General features: G+C 49.7%; 3 protein-coding genes across 3 annotated transcripts; 2 read left to right on the top strand and 1 right to left on the bottom strand.

Moving 5' to 3' along the window:
- Window positions 1-728: 728 nt before the first annotated feature.
- Window positions 729-1,724, top strand: LOC128297076 (uncharacterized). The gene is made up of 4 exons (XM_053032639.1): window positions 729-906; window positions 1,038-1,166; window positions 1,228-1,489; window positions 1,580-1,724. Exons 1-4 carry the CDS (start codon window positions 729-731, stop codon window positions 1,722-1,724), a joined length of 714 nt encoding a protein of 237 aa, XP_052888599.1.
- A 247-nt stretch (window positions 1,725-1,971) lies between these two features.
- Window positions 1,972-3,510, top strand: LOC128297952 (methyltransferase-like protein 17, mitochondrial). The gene is made up of 3 exons (XM_053033672.1): window positions 1,972-2,942; window positions 3,007-3,287; window positions 3,359-3,510. The coding sequence occupies exons 1-3, from the start codon at window positions 1,995-1,997 to the stop codon at window positions 3,462-3,464; spliced, it is 1,335 nt and encodes a 444-aa protein (XP_052889632.1). The 5' UTR covers window positions 1,972-1,994; the 3' UTR covers window positions 3,465-3,510.
- Window positions 3,511-3,829: 319 nt separating this feature from the next.
- LOC128299454 (protein split ends) lies at window positions 3,830-15,286 on the bottom strand. Its single transcript, XM_053035430.1, has 6 exons — window positions 14,376-15,286; window positions 13,934-14,289; window positions 13,776-13,862; window positions 13,606-13,706; window positions 13,231-13,534; window positions 3,830-13,148 (listed from the first exon to the last, which is right to left on the bottom strand). Exons 1-6 carry the CDS (start codon window positions 14,925-14,927, stop codon window positions 5,207-5,209), a joined length of 9,342 nt encoding a protein of 3,113 aa, XP_052891390.1. The 5' UTR covers window positions 14,928-15,286; the 3' UTR covers window positions 3,830-5,206.
- Between the last annotated feature and the right edge of the window lie 1,614 nt (window positions 15,287-16,900).

Here is a 16,900-nt window from a genome sequence, read left to right as displayed (position 1 = left end):
AATCGCCACTAAACCGTTTATTGGTGCTCAAATTACTTACCAAATGCAGGTTGCGGTTGCATCAATGCAGCTCTCGTTAGCCAATCCGTATGTACTTCGACGAAAACCCGCATTGGGCACATCATTAGAGAGAAATGAAGTTTCCCGTGCCGTGATGAAGCTGTTGCCCGATTGCAACATTCCCGGTGGATTGTTCTGGTACTAACATAAGTAGTGGTAAGTAAATCCCATTGCCTGATGCACGTTCGCTCCATTACCTAAAGCTTCCGACACGAGCCTGCTTATCATAACAAGCGGTATTAACTCAGTTTGGCACATCTAATTACAAACGACGATTCCACTTTCGCCAGCATTCAACTCTACCGTTGATGTCGCCGTGTTAGATAAGGGTTGAAGAAGAACAAGAAGAAAACATGCGTACCTTTGAGTGTGTGTATGTATGGAAGCATCCTCCAGTGTAAGCAGCACCAGGTTGGTTTCGTTGGCCAGATAAAAGCAGACGAGCGAACACAGCAACACAGCATCCCGCCGCAGGCATCTCACGAGTTTTCACCTACTTCGATCGTGCTTTTTTTTCGTTGCTGCAGAGCCCATCCAATCTCACCGCGGGTGACACAAACGACAATTTCACTCGCGGCGCAACGTTGGTCAGTTTCTCTTTGGTCGTTCCGCGTGTGCATCGTGCGCGTTCAATTTCACTTTCGTTTGGCATATTCAACTGCGCGACGATGACTGAGCGACGCGTGTTGACCGTTGCGTGTTATTTGCTGCCGGTGTTGCTGAGCATGTTGGACGTTCTGCCCAGCACGGGTGTTGAAGCAGGATCTTCCGGAGTTACTACGAAGGATATTTACCGACACGATTGGGAACCTTCGTCTGCTGTGGAGTTACGCGCCGTGCTACGCTGTAAGTTTATTGATTCATCCAAAAATGTTTTCTCTACCCACGGGTAAAACAGGTTTTGCATACGGTGCCATGGTTTTTTTTTAATAATCCACTCACTACCCTTAATACCTCTGTGTCTTTATCCCCTAAAGCACTGGCCAAAACGAAAGAAAATGGAGGTGTTCAAGCAGAAGGCAAGCAACTTCCTTCCTTTTCAGCGGCTCCATTCGGATCGGTCAATCCTTGCAAATGTCTCCACGGCATCTGTAGCTGCTGTTTGGGTAAGAGGACACGGCCACTGCTCCCTGTTCACTTTCACATGTACTCATCCCCCTTCCGCAGGTGTTTTCAGCATGAACGGGTGTGCGAACCTAACCTACATACCGGAGGACTTCGCGTTTGAGTTTCGCATGATCTTTAACAATCGCGTACTGACGAAGAATCGCATCAGTGGCAAGAACCCGAAACCGATCTGCGTACATCCGCCGCGATTTGACTTCATCGAGGTGTGTGCGAACTTTTACGATGTTTACTTTGTCGGACGCAACATGCACGTGTGCATGGAGATGAACGGTAACTTTGAGGGTTACGAGCTGTTTTCTAGGTAATTCCCATTCCCTTCAAGAAAAGGTCCTTGTGCGATTTGTTACACCATTAAGCTGTGTGTGTGTATGATTTTTGATTCATTTTGTAGATCGTTTAATTGCTTGCGGATAGGCGATAAGGGTGTGAAAGTTATGAAACCAGGTGAAACGATCGGAGGATCGGTGAATCCATCGCTTGAAGCAGAAATCGATGCCGGCGATGATATTGAGGATTACGATGAAGCTGTCGTATGAGCTGGCATTCCCTTTGTAGAATAAATCACTCTTGAAGCATACATAGGCCGTTTTGTCGTAAGTTTCTTTTAAAATAACGTTGCTTTTGAAATGTCAGCCGCCGGCGAGTGTTTTTTTCCCGGTGGAGAGCTCTTGCTGATCGCTCAGTAGGCCGCCAAAACTGTCAGTGTGCAGTGACAGCTGTGGCGTGTGAATGTAAACAAACGCGCAAATAAACATCAGCACGCTAGTGATCCGAATTACCGGCGCTATTTGCAGCCCACGAGTGCGATGAGTATCTTTTTGAGAAATTTTAGGACACACTGCGAAAGAATATTAAGCCCAAAAGGTCTGCAGCTATGTACGGCAGCGTTTAGTAAACTGCAATACACCACCAAAGTAAAGTGTGAGCTCGATACGATCACCGAAAAGGAAATTACAGAGCATGGACTAAAGCCACGCAAACATCGGGGACGGATCAAGTGTAACAACACGGCGGTACGGCCGGAAATACATGATGCGATTGTAAAATGTGTTAAAGACTATCCGCTCAAGAGTCTCGTTGCCGATGGACAACGTTTGAGCAACTGTGTTCGGTCCCGCAAATGGTATCCGATCGACACGCCAACCAACCGGGGCAACGTCAAAACTAGTGACCGGATGCCTTCCAGTGCCCGGCGGCAGAATTCAACCGTGTTCGACATGCATGACGAGTACAGCTGTCTCACGCAGTTGATCGGACGCGCGGATGCTGAATATGCCGTGCTGAAGCGCATCTTTACCGAAATTAGCCAACGCGATCCGGACCTGACGCCACGAAGTTTTCTTGACTTTGGAGCGGGCGTCGGAACCGGCACGTGGGCCGTGACAGACTTTTGGCGGGAGCATTTGTACGAGATCCTGTCGGTGGATAAATCGCGTCACATGAATGATCTGGCTGAGCTAGTGTTGCGTCAAGGCGATCTCAACAAAGCGCCGATGGTGCGGAATGTGTTCTACAGGCAGTTTCTACCGGCCAATCCGGAACGGAAATATGATATTGTGCTGAGTTCGTTTGCGCTCTTTGACCAACCGTCCCGTCGCCGGCTGTACGAGCTGGTGGACCAGCTGTACAATACGTTCGACAAGTACCTAATCTTGGTCGAGCAAGGTTCGAACGCGGGCTTCGGGCTGCTGGAAGGTATTCGTAACCACATACGTCGCAATCATGATACGGACGACAAGCTACTATTCGCGCCGGTAAATCGCTATAAGTACATACAAATCGTCGATCCATAAAAAAATCTATCCGCTTTGCTTTCAGTGTCCCCACACGATGTCCTGTCCACGCATGATTAAAGATGATGGTACACCTTGCAACTTTGAAGCCACGTACACGCGCAGCTTTCCATCCTCCGATGGGCATCAGTTCGGAAGTATGCTTTACTCCTACCTGATATATCGGAAAGGTCCTCCTGACAGTGCACACGGATTTCCTCGGCTCGTACGTCCGACGGCTGTGCGTTCGAAGCATTGCGTCTGTCACGTATGTGCTTCGGATGGTAAACTGCGTGACGTTGCCTTTACGACATCGAAACATGGCCAGTAAGTGTTGAGCGCGTTCAGTTTCGGGGTGAGTGTTCATGCTTGGTATTTTCCGTCTGTATCTTCGCCAGAATTGTGCACCGGTGCGCCAAGGCTAGTCGCTGGGGTGATCTACTCCCGATGCACCTCCAGTGGCTGAATACTCCGGAAGACGACAAATCAAGTGAAGAGACGTAACGTGACCTGCTTTACGTTAGGTATGTTAAAAGGAAATAAAACAAAAGTCAGCGATAGTGAAGTAAATTAAGAGTTTAATTGATTAATCGCTTGAAGGGTTGTCGAAAGAGAGGTTCTTTCATCATAATCGATCTTCGAATGTTAATGAGAATCAGTGGTATGGATTTCGAAACGATCTCTATACCAGAAGCTGGATGGACTTGCAGAATTGAAACAATTGAATCGAAATAATCTCATGTCCCTAGTTGTATAGAAACATTTTAGCAACTTACACGACCAGCATCTTTCCCTTCTACCCACCACCACCTCGCTCTTATTCTTTCCAATGGTTCATCGTTTGCCAATAAGGACGCCCATATCCGTGGTTTTGTGTAGATTGATTTGTTTGTTTATTATATCTTTCAAACAACTTGCGCGCGTGGATGATGTATGTGTACAGTTTCATTATTCCATTGCTAGTATTCTGTATTAACGCGCTCTTTTTATATGCTTTCGCAGCAGGTTGTAATCGTTTGCTTAAACTTTCTTCCAACTCTCCAGGTCTCGGATACGTACACACACCGCAATCCGGGGCTAATATGTCATAACTTAACTGGTATGCATGTATGTTGTATGTGTGCCGTTGCGTTGAATAATAACACCATCTTTTCTTACCTACTCTATATGACTTAAAACGATACGCTGTAGCAGATCTTCCTCCCTAGAGTACGGCATCAGCGTCTTACTCCACGTGCACGGGGTCAGTGGTAGTAGTCAAACGCATCAGACATCAGAAACACATAAGCCACACAAGTAGAAACACTTCTAACAGTATGTCATACCCTACATAGCCCACTCTATTAACTTAACCACTGGAGTGAGGAGACGCGAGACGTTGTACGCTACCGAGAATGGGGCCGCGGAGACCCTTTTTCCCGTTCGTGTCTTTTCGTGTTAAAACCCATGCTACACTCCCACTAATATGCGCACTAACTTGAGACCATCGCTCGTTCTGCGTAACTAAAGTAGAAACAACCAAAGGGAAGGAATCGTAAAACCGGAATACTTATCTAATAACTGATAATCGAGATGATACTTTTTCCTACAAATGTACAAGCCCCTGCTCTTGATTATCCTGTGAAACTTCTACACCTCTCGACCTTGCCTCGCCTTGGCAACACCTTGTCCTCTAACTACCGTGCCTGACTTTGTGTGTACCTAACTTTACATGCGTTCCCTTAAAAAATGATGACCCTTCCTTTTGTGAGATGGGCGACTGCGTCGGGTTTTACTAGTCCTACCGTAACCCTACTATTCCTAACAAATACGGGTGTGTTGTATGTGCATTTGAATTAGACACGCTATAACTGGAGAGCAGAGTGCAACGGACCAGCCGGTGAGCCAGAGTTGACTAACGAAGGCGCGCTTTTGTGAAGGTGAAATAAAATATTGAGCTTACTGTAGAGGTGCGGTGGATACATGGTCAATAGTCCCCAGCCATAGCTAAAGGTTACTATCAACCTGACATCACAATCATAAAGAAATAAAAACCCACCGAGTGCATACACATATGATGGCAAAACGATTTGTTGCGAATGAATGGTTGCTGCTAAGATCCATGCCGAATAAGGCGTAAAGATGCATCGCGTTCCTGTCCGGAACAACAAACAACACCCCGCGTTCGTGTTCTACTTTGCACAGCCTCAAAAGCGGAACATTTGCTGCTTGTAGTATGTTTCCTAGCGAGACATATTCGCCCCTTACTAGCGCCTCATGGGAGGCAGGTAGGGCGGATACGATGAGTACATCGAGTTCTGTTGCGCTCGCTGGATGGCACTCGGGTCCTGATACTGCGACTGCATGTTCATAACGCCAATCTGTACCTGACCGAGCTGAGCCGAGTTCTGGATGAAACCCGCAGCCGGATTGCCAATGTATCCACCTGTCCCCGGTGACTGACCGGCCGTCGTCATCCGGTACCCGTTCAGTGAAGTGTACGGTGACATCAGGTTGGTGCTAATGGCCACATTCGGACTGACGCTGCTGGACCGGTTTGCCGCAGCGGCCATGTGCTGTATTTGTGCGGACGAAGCGGCCGCCGCATTGCGCCGGGCTGCGCCGGCTACGGCAGCTGCCGCGACTGCATTTGGTGCGATCGCCGGCATGTTCATGTTGCCCGCGTAGTATTTGTGATAGTTGATCGTGGACATCTGGGCCGAGTGGATCGATACCGGGGGTGTCGATATGTTGCGGACTACATTCTGTGACGCCACCATACCGCCAGCCGAAGGATTGGAGCTGGTCCCCGGTGCTCCACTTCCACCCGCATGAGAATGGGTCGCGTGATGGGCGGACGGGGGAGGCGTGACGGGTGAGTTGCAGATGTCCACGTTCGTCGTGAGCTGCTGCAGCTTGGAGAGACAGGATATTTGGGGACCTTGCTGCTGAAGCTGCTGACCCGTACCACCGGGAGGACCGCCCTGACAGGACTGAGGTTCTAGCTGGGGAGTCGGTGTGGGTGTTGGTGTTGGAGCCGGTGTCGGTGCCTGCGGGATCGGTGTGTGCGAACCGGGGTGAGTTACACCACCGGACTGTTGCTGTTGCTGCACGTAAAAGTTGTTGGCCGACGATACGGCACATGATGAAACGGGGGACGCACCCAGGCGCTGGTGCGGACTGTGCAAACTGGCCGGTGTGTGGTTGTTGGACATCCGGTGCTGGATTACACTGCCGTACGATGTCGGTGATTGCGGATAGGGTGGGGCCTGTCCAGGCAGTGCCAGCTGAGCTCCCAGATAACCGCTACTTGCCGCAGCCTGGTGCATGTTCTGTCCGTGTGCTTGATGGTTAAGTGACGGACCGTACGTTTGGTGCATCTGCTGCTGGAGCGCCAACTGTTGCTGGTGCTGTTGCTGCTGCTGCTGATTCAATGATGCCGCTTGCATTGCTGCCTGTTGCTGCTGCTGGTGCTGGTGCTGCTGCTGCTGTTGTTGGTGATGGCCGGGGCTTACGATAGGTTGAATCACGTTACTAACTACCGGTGGTGTAGTTCGGCTTTGATGACGCGCCTGCTGTGCACCGGGTGTTGGCGTATTGCGGCTCACTTTCGGTGTGGACGCTCGCTGTGACCGACCCGTACCGCTGTTTCCACCGTGTGCTATCTGCTGCTGCTGCTGACCAAGATGTTGCTGCGATGGATGCTGCTTTCCGCGACTACTGGTTCCGTTACCGGAAGCACCGCCACTAGCGCCAGCACTACCACTACCGCCACTGTTATTCGCTATTATTGTCATCTGCTGCGGAGGATGCTGTGGACTCGTTTCCGGCACATGCGTTTGCATGACCATGTGCATTTGTGATTGGTGCTGCAGTTGCAATTGCTGCTGTTGCTGCTGCTGATGCACGGAACAGTCCGAGTATGGTCCTCCGATTGTACCACCATGCTGCGACACTACGCTCGGTGGTCGGATCGCATCGGCCGAGTTCTGGGACGTTACGTCGCTCGCTATGCTCGCCGGTGATTCCAATCCCAACTGACTTACGTCTATATCGCACTGACCGTACTGATGCAAACTCTGCACCGAGTTCGACGTCGTTGATTCCGGTGTATACACACCGATGGAATGTTCACCGCCCGCACCCGGTGTTCCGCCCTGCTGCTTCATGTCCGGCGGCGCACCTGCTGTACCATCACCATGCAGATCGGTCTCACCCGGGAAACCGGCCGCTTTCTGACCGGCGGCATTACCCATCAGGTGCATCGTTTGCTGTACCGAGGCGTGACAGGATGCGGCCGGATCGGTTACCGTCGGAGAGGACTTTGCGGCACCGGCAACCATGCACGATGAATCGTTCAGCTTGTTGCCGGAGTTGTCATTTTTGCCCTTCTGGATCGATTTGTGCTGCTGTTGGCTGTGCTGTTGCTGGGCATGTTGTTGTTGCTGCTGATGTTGGTGTTGTTGCTGATGGTGTTGCTGTTGCTGATGTTGATGATGTTGATGCTGCTGTTGATGTTGTTGTTGCTGTTGCTGCTGCTGTTGGTGGTGTTGTTGAGCAAGCTGATGAGGATGCTGCACTATCTGAGCAGAGGACAGATGATGGTACTGGTTCGCTTTCGCACACAACAACCCTGGGTCGTAAGGGGACGGACACAGTTGCTGTTGTTGCTGCTGTTGCTGCTGATGCTGCGCTTGCTGTTGCTGTTGCTGCTGCGAGGAATGTTGCGATAGATGGTGTACGTCCGGGGTATTGTTTGACTTATATTTGCTACCATCATCGGTTGCCGCTACGTTCGAGGTGGATTTAGACGAGGACTTCCCATGTTTCGTGCCACCAGAGGACGACGATGATGCGGACGATTGTTCGATCGTACTTCCGGCGCCGGAATTGGCACCTTTTCGATCCGATTTTACATTGTTACGTTCCTTCGGCTGGTATGCAGGCGTTGACGATGCTTGGGCAACTTGCTGGTACTGTTGCTCTTGATGCTGGAAGGAAGGGTACAAGTTAGAAGGAAAGCTTCCGTACGCCATGCTGGTGGCTAGATCGAGATGAAACTTGTTCGGCGACTTTTGGCTGCTCGTATCCAGATGCGTCAAATTGTAGCCTTGGTAGTATGGATCGAGCTGCCAGTACTGGGATGGTGCGTAACTCGGCAGCTGATTGATACCGGGGAACTGGGACGTCATCTTGTTTAGATCGATAGTCGTCTTTGGGTCGTGCATCGAGTGCTTGGACGAATGTTTATCCGTACGACAGGAAGATGCATTGTTCATTCCCATGAGGGTGCTGCTACCGGCACCACCGGCACTTGTTGGTCCCATCCCAGGACCGGCAGACATCATCATGCTACCGCTGTGCACATTCCCAGGCACTCCTGCGGACGGTGTCGAGCTTACTGGTATGTTGTTCGCTAGACTGGCTGCACCCATGCCTCCGTGTCCTTGCATCGAAGTTCCAGTCACTCCGGCTCCGTCCATCAACAAGGGCGACATGTTGGCCGATGATTTCGAGCCCATATGATACTGCTGCTGTGCCGATTGTTGCTGCTGCTGATGATGCTGCTGTTGGTGCGGAAGCTGATGTGGATTTTGCTGGTGCTGAGGCGGATGTTGCTGCGAGTGTTGCTGTGGGTGCTGCTGTTGATGTTGCTGTGGCTGCTGCTGCTGCTGATGATGCAGCTGATGACTGTCCGCCTGCACAACTTTGCAATGGTTGTTAACTGCGGTGTTGTTGGTACTGTTAGCACTCTGATTATTACCGTACGAGGTGGACGCATTGTGCTTCATCGCTTCTTTACGTGTACTGGCTTCCGAGCGCTTGGAAGCTGCAGTTACGGTTGCTACCGATGACATCGTTGTACTGGAGGACGACGACGGATGCTCTCCCTTTGTGCCACTAGTTCCCGACGAAGAACTAGTGGACGACGTAGAACCGGAACGTTTCCCCACTTGCGGTTGCGGTTCGCTGGCAGAGGACGAAGATGAGTTACTGCGACTGGTCTTTCCTCCAGTTTGGCTACCTTCTTCTGGCATGCTTACTGGAGCGGTTACGATATTCGTGTTAGCGGACGAACTGCTTCCGGCAGTGTATTTATCCTTTGCTCGTTTCGATTCCGCTTTCGATTCTGCTCCGTACCCTATTACCGCATTCGAATCAGTTGTGCTTCGCTTGGCAACTTCGGCCAACGATTGATGCTGCAGTGTGCCAGCAGTGCTTGTTACAACCGCCGTAGCGCAAGAAGTAGCTGTGCTTACGACGGAACTGTCGGAACCCTTAGCCATACTGCTACTATGCGCGGATGCCATCTTAAACGAATCGTTTTTTGTGCTCTTCGATGATGCAGTGGACACGGGCGCTGCTGCTAAAGAGGTGGAACACGCAGCATTATTTGTAGCTTTTGTTTGTGGCTTTTCCTTCTTAATATCCACATTAGGCACGCACGCTACATCAGATGTCGTTGGGGCTAAGGAAACAGGTACATTGGTACTACTGCTGCTAATCCCAGCCTGGGTCACGTTAGCTATCTTCGCATTGGTCACCTCATCGGTCTGTTTGATTACCGATTGATCCGATTTTTCGTTTGCGATTACCAAAGGTTTCGTTGCCTGTTGTTGGGATGCGTCATTGGCGTTTTCCATCGTCTTCATGAACTTTTTCTTGTGCATTGCCATCTCATGCATCGATGGTGCAGTAGAGTTGCTGGTGCTGTTATTTCCTGGTGGTACAATTGCCGACGTTTGTTGAATTATTCCGGAATCATTACCACCGGCACCACCGGTTGTTTCAGTGACGTTACTCTCCTTAACCGTAACGGACACGATGGAATCGTCCCTTGCTCTGATGACTTCGGCTGTTTTGGTAGTATCTGTTGGTGGTTCTTCCTTCGCTTTCGTGTCACCCGTGCTCGAGATACTATCCACAATTACTTTCGGCCGGTTACGTAGCGGTTCCGAGTGATGATGCTGCTGGTTGTGATGGTGTTTATCGTAATTTTCGTTTAACTTCAACACGCTGGCCGTATTGTTCGTGCTATTTGAAGCACGATCTACGGATGACCGATTTGTACTGTTGTCAGCATCGATTTGCTTGGGGGAGCACTGCGTACCATTCGATTGACCATCAACTATCGCCGCCGTGCCCGTTCCAACGGTTTTCTTTTCAGGCGTTACACATGTTCCAGAAGCGTTAGCACCGTGTGCTTGGCTACCGGTTACCTTCAACGATTCAACGGTATCCGACATTGCCGACTGTGCTGGCGATGGGTCACTTGGTGGTAGACAGTTTTTTGATTCGGTTATCACAGAGATTTTCTCGTTGATCTCTACCCCATTCACGAGTGGTGCTTCGCTTATAACGCTACTGCTCTGCGACGTTACCTTGGACACATCGCTTTTTCCTAGCTCGGTTGCTTTCGGGACAGTTCGTGCGTAGGATTCTTTGTTTGTCACTGACCGGTTGTTATCCTTCTCCGGAGTAACGGGTGCCGACGAAGGTGCCTGTAGAATGACTCCTTCTTTCTGTTCAGTCTTGGCGACATTTTCTTTTCCTTTCTCTACGGAAGCCGCTGACAATCCGGTCGATCTACTAATAACGGAGTTACCTTCCGCAGATGAACGACAAGTCTGTGTGCTCGATTCTTCCTTCGCTGTATCCGCTATGGAACCAGAAGCTACCACTTCATTTGTAGCCTCCGCCTGTTGTGTCCGTTTATCTGCTGTTTGTGCCAAATTATTAAGGCTCGTGCTTGTACTTTCTGACACTTTTTCCAAAGCTGCAGCACTTTCCTGTACTGGTTGCTGAGTACTGTTACCATTGTTAGCTGGCTTCGGGTGCGACAGAGAATCAGACGCAAACTTAGCTGCCCTACTGTGAGCTTTATCCGTCTTGTCTTCCTCCTTCGCACGTCGTTCATTTATTGTCTTACTCTTTGAACCATCGTTGTTTTTCTGGGCCTTTCCGTTCGGGCTCAACGAATGATCGCGTGGTGACGTTTTCAATGGCATTGTGGTGCTCGTACCGTTGTTCACGATCAGTGTGGCAACAGGTGGTGTGGTGGTTTTAGAGGGAGATTTCTTCGAAACTGTTGGTGCTATTGTTACCGGGGCGCTGCGTGTTTCCTCCTCCATTTCATCGTCTGCTTCGCCCGATGAATAATCCTCGCTTGCATCCGCCACCGGCACAATCGTCTTCTTGCCTTGACGTTTCTTATGGCTACGCCCAGCGCCTGTTGTAGGGGAATTTTTATGGCGTAACTTATTACTGTTCGGACTGATGGCGTTAACATTTGCTGCAGTTGCTTCCTTCTTGGTGGCTGGAAGCGAACCCGATCCCGCAATAGACGAAGAGGACGATGAGGAAGGTAACGCATAGGGCGTTACTTCGGGTACTGTGTGATGTTGCTTCTGTCTCACCGATCCTGCCGTTGAGGAACTTCGAAATGGTTTCGTTTTCTCTACAGGCTGTATAGTTTCGGTTTGTTCTTCACTTTCGATTGCGTTTGCCGGACTACTGGCTAACCGTTTTGAGTTTCGCATTCCTGTGCCACCTGTTCGTTTAGTAAGAGCAGCGACTACCGGCGGCGGGACTTGCTCGGTTTCGTCGATCGGCGTATCTCTAGCATTCGAAAGATTGCTGTTGCGACCAAACATACCACCATTTACAGTGGCTCCATCTCGTGTCGATTGTTTGATGGGCTTTGATCTTGGTTCACTCACAGGTCGTGTTCGTTCCGCATCAATTTCCTGCTCAGAATCAGAAAGTCTCATATTTAGGCGCTTTCTTCTGAGACCACTAACCCTGCCCGTAATGGGCGAGGAGTCTTTCATCAGATTTCTGTAAGCGGGTGTTTTTTCTTCTCCGGTCTCTTCCGAGTCCAACCTACGTCGTTTGCGTAGCCTTTCGAACGTACTTGCACTTCCAATTTTGGTAGTTTCTTTCTCCTGCACCACCCGACCTCTTTTTCGCCCACTGGTGCTAGTACCAATGTTGCGAGACGTTAGGGCAGCAACCACTGTTTCATCGTCATCCGTGTTTTCTTCCACTTTCAGTGCATGGGATTTGTTACGAGTACCGCCCGTGATGAGGGAATCGTTATGGGCGCGTGCAGTAACGGTGTCCGTTGTCGGCGGTGACCCATCTCTTCCACGCTTTTTTCTTCTACCAGATTCTCCCTTTCGATGTGACGGATGTTGTGATGCTGCATCGTCTCCTTTTGAGAGAGAAACATTTCGTGATGATTTGTATTGCTCTTTCTCTTGGTCCGATTCGTCTTCCGGTTTTGGACTAATGGGATTCATTAAACCGACAGCACCAGCAATAGGCTCACTATCGGCAGCCGTTTCAATCACATCCATTGGAATGTTACTACCATCAAGCTCAGAAAATGATGCCGTGTTAGACAAAAACAGTGGCGTCCATCGAAGACATTCCTTTTCGATAGCAAGGCGCGCCCTGGAGCGTACCATGCGCTCATGCTGTTTATCGACCAGCCGCCAATCGATGCAAATGAGAGGCTGGTACACCTTAAAGCCACCACCCCGATCGATCTTACGGTACTTGATGAAGGATAACAGCTGCAGTGCGAGCACAATGTCCGGTATAACCATGCCCGTTTCTTGCGAGATCTGTTGTATCGAGAAGGGTACACGCGATCGAGCACTATCTGCCTCTTCCGTACGACGTCGATAATCATGCAGGTAGTTCAGTACGGTCGATTTCCAGTACGCGTAATAAGACACCCGGCCAAGATCGGATAGCGGCTTTTCCGGCGTGCCAGGTTGACCTTCCTCGCGACTGAGTAGGTAGCTGAAATCGATCAGAAACCGACCGTAACCTTGCCGCTGATACTGTGGCATCGTCATAATGCATGACACGTTGTATTTTTGCTGACAGTGCTTTTCCTTCGAGAAATACCCCACCAAGTGGTAGCCCTTGCGATCGTAGCGCGTCAGCACGTAAAATAGAAACGGTTCTACATCGTAGTACAGCGTTTTGTGGTCAAGGAACAGTTTCGCCAACAGGCACAGATTCTGACAGTAGATTTTGTTCGCATTTCCATCCACCTCGAACACGGACACACCATCGTGCCGATAGATCTCCGTGCCGGGCGGATTACGCCAGGAGCATTTGTCCTGATGCCGTTGCAGTACCGCCTTGCTCTTAGTGTACTTTAGGCAGAATTCACACAGAAACAGCTTGGGCAATCTAGCATTAAGAAAGAGGGAAGAAAAACGCCACGTTTTGTGATAAATAAATGCCATCTATATTGGCAAATGCGTTGACTTACCTGGCGTACTCCTGCGGAAAGGGACTTGAATACCACGTTTCGATTTCGTACTTCCCGAATTCTATCGCCGCCGGACAACGATCCTGCGCTGCCATCAGTTTCGATGGGGATTGTTGGAGAATACTGTTGGTGCTCTGGTGACTGGGACGCTCGGGTGAAAAATGTCGGCCACGTTCACTGTTGTTATTGTTATATTTGCTAGTTGTCTTCGATACCCCAACGACAATCTTGGTCGACTGCTCGCGAACGTACTTGTACAGTTCGGCGTCTTGCTGTGTCACACCTTCTGGGAGTGTTTGTTTCTCTACAGTAATAGTTAAAAGACCATTTGTTACATTAATATGAGCGTAGTTCCACGACGTTAACTCTACCTACCTATAGCGTCTTCGTTGGTTGAATCGTATGGATTTTTGTAAGGTACTGGTAGACTGATAACTTCTGTACTCCCCTTTGGATCTTTATCGCCAGTGAGTAATCTGTTGATGAGCGACAAACGATTTAAATAAAAAATATCTTTCACAACAATAAATTCATTTTTTGCACACCTTTTTCGCTTCTTTTCACCCGTCACTGGTGGCATTATGCTGGACTTCCTATCACTGTCCCTAGACTGGCTTAAGCAATCCGAGCACCTAAAAGGAATAACAAATGCAAAACTGTACAGTGCTGTAAAACTTCAGTGTGTTCAAATTATACACCTTACCTCCATGCGGTTTTGCATTTTTTCATCTCCGAAAGTGGTGGATTAAGACAGGAAAGGTGAAAATGTTTCTTACAGCTCCAACAGTCCAGCAAACAAACACCTTTCACGCTGTCCTCATCATCGTCCTGATTCGCACATGCATCGCACACCTTGCACTCTTCACAGTGCCAAATGTTGCCCTTCTCCAACAAGCGGGACAGCGTCACCGTTCTGCTGCTGTGCCCACTTCCGGTCGCGCAGCTGTCGTGCAGCCCAGCTCCACAACTGCTACAGCTGGTAAGAGCTTCACACTCATCATCGGACGCATTACCGTCCGCTTCCTGGCACACAACACAAATGCTGCCGTCAGCGGATCGCTAAAATAGAGAACGCGGTATATAAAGTATTAAACCGATGCAGTCTATTTCCGCCAACCGGCAGGAACCGCGTTCGAAATACTTACATCTAAATGCTTGCTGCCACGCTTTTTGGGCGAGGTTGATTTGCGCTTCGCGATCGGTTTGAACACCGGACCCGGTTTGTACAGCCGACCCTCCTGCATGATCGTATCCTCACCGAGCGCGATCCGGATCGCGTTACGGATAACACTCTTGTAGTCGGTATCGGGCGCTATATGCAGGTTGTTCGTCTGCTGTACATAGTTTTCGATCGATTTCTGTGACGACCCATCGAACTCGCCCAAATCCCGGACCGCTTTCGCCACCAGCCGTGAAAGATTGCTGTCGTTTGAGACGTTGACGACGCGCCGCTGGGTCGAGGTGGGCGCCTTGTACGAATGCAACCCCTTGTTATACACCTTCAGCACCGAACCGGCCTCGACCGCTTCCTCCAGCTTTTCCGCCACGATGTCCTCGTGGAACTTGTGATGGCTACCGATGGCTTGGCAGATGCGCTGTATGCTAGGCCGCTGCTTCTGAAACCGGATGCGCCGTATCGCCTCCAGTATCCATTCTTTCCACACCTGCGGACTTACGTCGTTGGGATTTTCACGCATTTTCCTCGCTTGTTATTTACTGCACACTGTGCGCGCGTTGCGTTTAGACAATGTGGGAATAGTAACAAGAGAAAAAGAGTTACTTTTTAGACGAATTGCGCCGAATAACGCCAGCAAAGCAGGTGCATCGAACAGAGCTAATGAATCATTGTAAACATTGCCTCCTAAGAACGTATCCGCACGCACACACGTACACTTTCGTTCAACCCCTAATGACACACGCACACACAGGTACACATTCTTCACACTTTTGACGAAAGCAATTCCACCGAAAATTGAAACGTAAAAATATAATGTTTGGCCAACAAAAATGGCAAAATGGTATACAGCGCACTAATCCGCTAAACCGGCACCAACAGCACCAGGACGGGAAGTGGAAAAGAATCACCAACACTAACACCGTGCAAAAAAAACACCGTCGCCTCCGTCGCTGATCGGTCGTCACACTGTACACACGCGAATTTCTGCCTTTGCCATCGCGAAAAAAAAACGCGCACGGCCAATTACCGCCGCGCTCGCAAAAATAGATTCTCACCGTGGACTGTGGGGCGCAGGGAGATGACGACGATGATGATGATTATTACCCGATTGGCACAGCAGCACCATCAAGGGGCAGCATAAACACACCGTATTAACCCGCCGACCACACCGATCTCCAACTCGCATACGGTTTAGTATGCTAATCCTGTTGCCGATCGGACGACACATACATTTTCCGGAATTTTGCAGCACCGCGCGGCGGCCATTTTGATTGTCTTGTTTTTTTTGCTCTCGCTTCTTCAAAACAAATTGTTTTAATTACCAAACTTTACCGTCCCGTGTCGCACTGGTACGCAACTGTGACGAAATTTTCGGACATATTTCCGAACATAACACACTAACCTTTTCTCAAGCCTCAACGCTATCGCACGGGGTGCGTACGCGTGTGCGTGTGCGTAATGCCACACACCGAACAACAGCAGGCAACGCAACACTAGCCACTGCTCTCTTCTCTGGCGTATTTACACACGCTCCGGACCAGGAGACGCAACGGAAGCGTTTGGTGTGTGAGTGTGTGCAAGTTCCGCTGCGGTCCTCTCGCCCCGTTTCCTGGCAAAATATAGATCTCTTCCCCACTGCACGTACAGGATTAGCCACCAATCTTCACACACTCCAGAACGCATCCAGTAGAACGGCGTTTGCGTTGTCACATCACTTGGTAACCGGGTCAGGGGTGCACTCTTGAATATTTATATACATGTTCATCACTTTCTCGCGCCCATTCTGGCTGGCGTTTTTTTCTCCAACGTACGAGCGAGAGGGAAGAAAAGGTGCACGGTAAAAGGATTCCGACGGATTTGGATGCGAACGAAAAAAACAGGGGCCAGATGACGCGGTTTCGATTTCCGTTTCCGATGGCAAGGAGCGGTCCCCTTTTACTGGTGGTCCTCAGTTCACTCAGCGTGCGATGCGTCACTGCCTTTACCCGCTTGGGGCAACTTTCAAAATCCTTGATAAAATGGCCAATTTCTTCTCTCGTTTGCACAAAGTAAAATGAAAATAGGGTGCGTGCAGCCTTCTCTGACTTCGAACAACTTCAGCTGCCAGGCTGGTCCGTTTATAGGCGAAGGTTGAACGTTCGATGGTTGGTTTGCTGTCGCGGCGGCAAATCGATGTGGGTGCTAAATTTAAATCCGCCGTCGCTTGCTGTCCATTGTTTATATGCATTGAATGGAATTTATGTTGCAACATGTATCTTTTGGTTTGTTATCTTTCAAGTAGTAAAGAGCAGGAAAAGTGCTGTATACGTAATTTATCCCGCAAAACGACCCAACGCCATGGAATACGCGCATTGCACCACCTAGCATTCCTGATGCCTAAAAATCATTCTTAGAATAACCATTTGGCTCTTTACTCATCTTTAGGTTGTTGGATTATTATTGATGTTGTAGCAATAGCAGCATTTTTCAGCAAAAGTCTATAAAACCGTACAA

The sequence above is a fragment of the Anopheles moucheti genome, chromosome 2 (assembly GCF_943734755.1).
Source record: "Anopheles moucheti chromosome 2, idAnoMoucSN_F20_07, whole genome shotgun sequence".
Lineage (NCBI taxonomy): Eukaryota > Metazoa > Arthropoda > Insecta > Diptera > Culicidae > Anopheles > Anopheles moucheti.
This window is presented reverse-complemented; position numbering and strand designations above follow the sequence as displayed.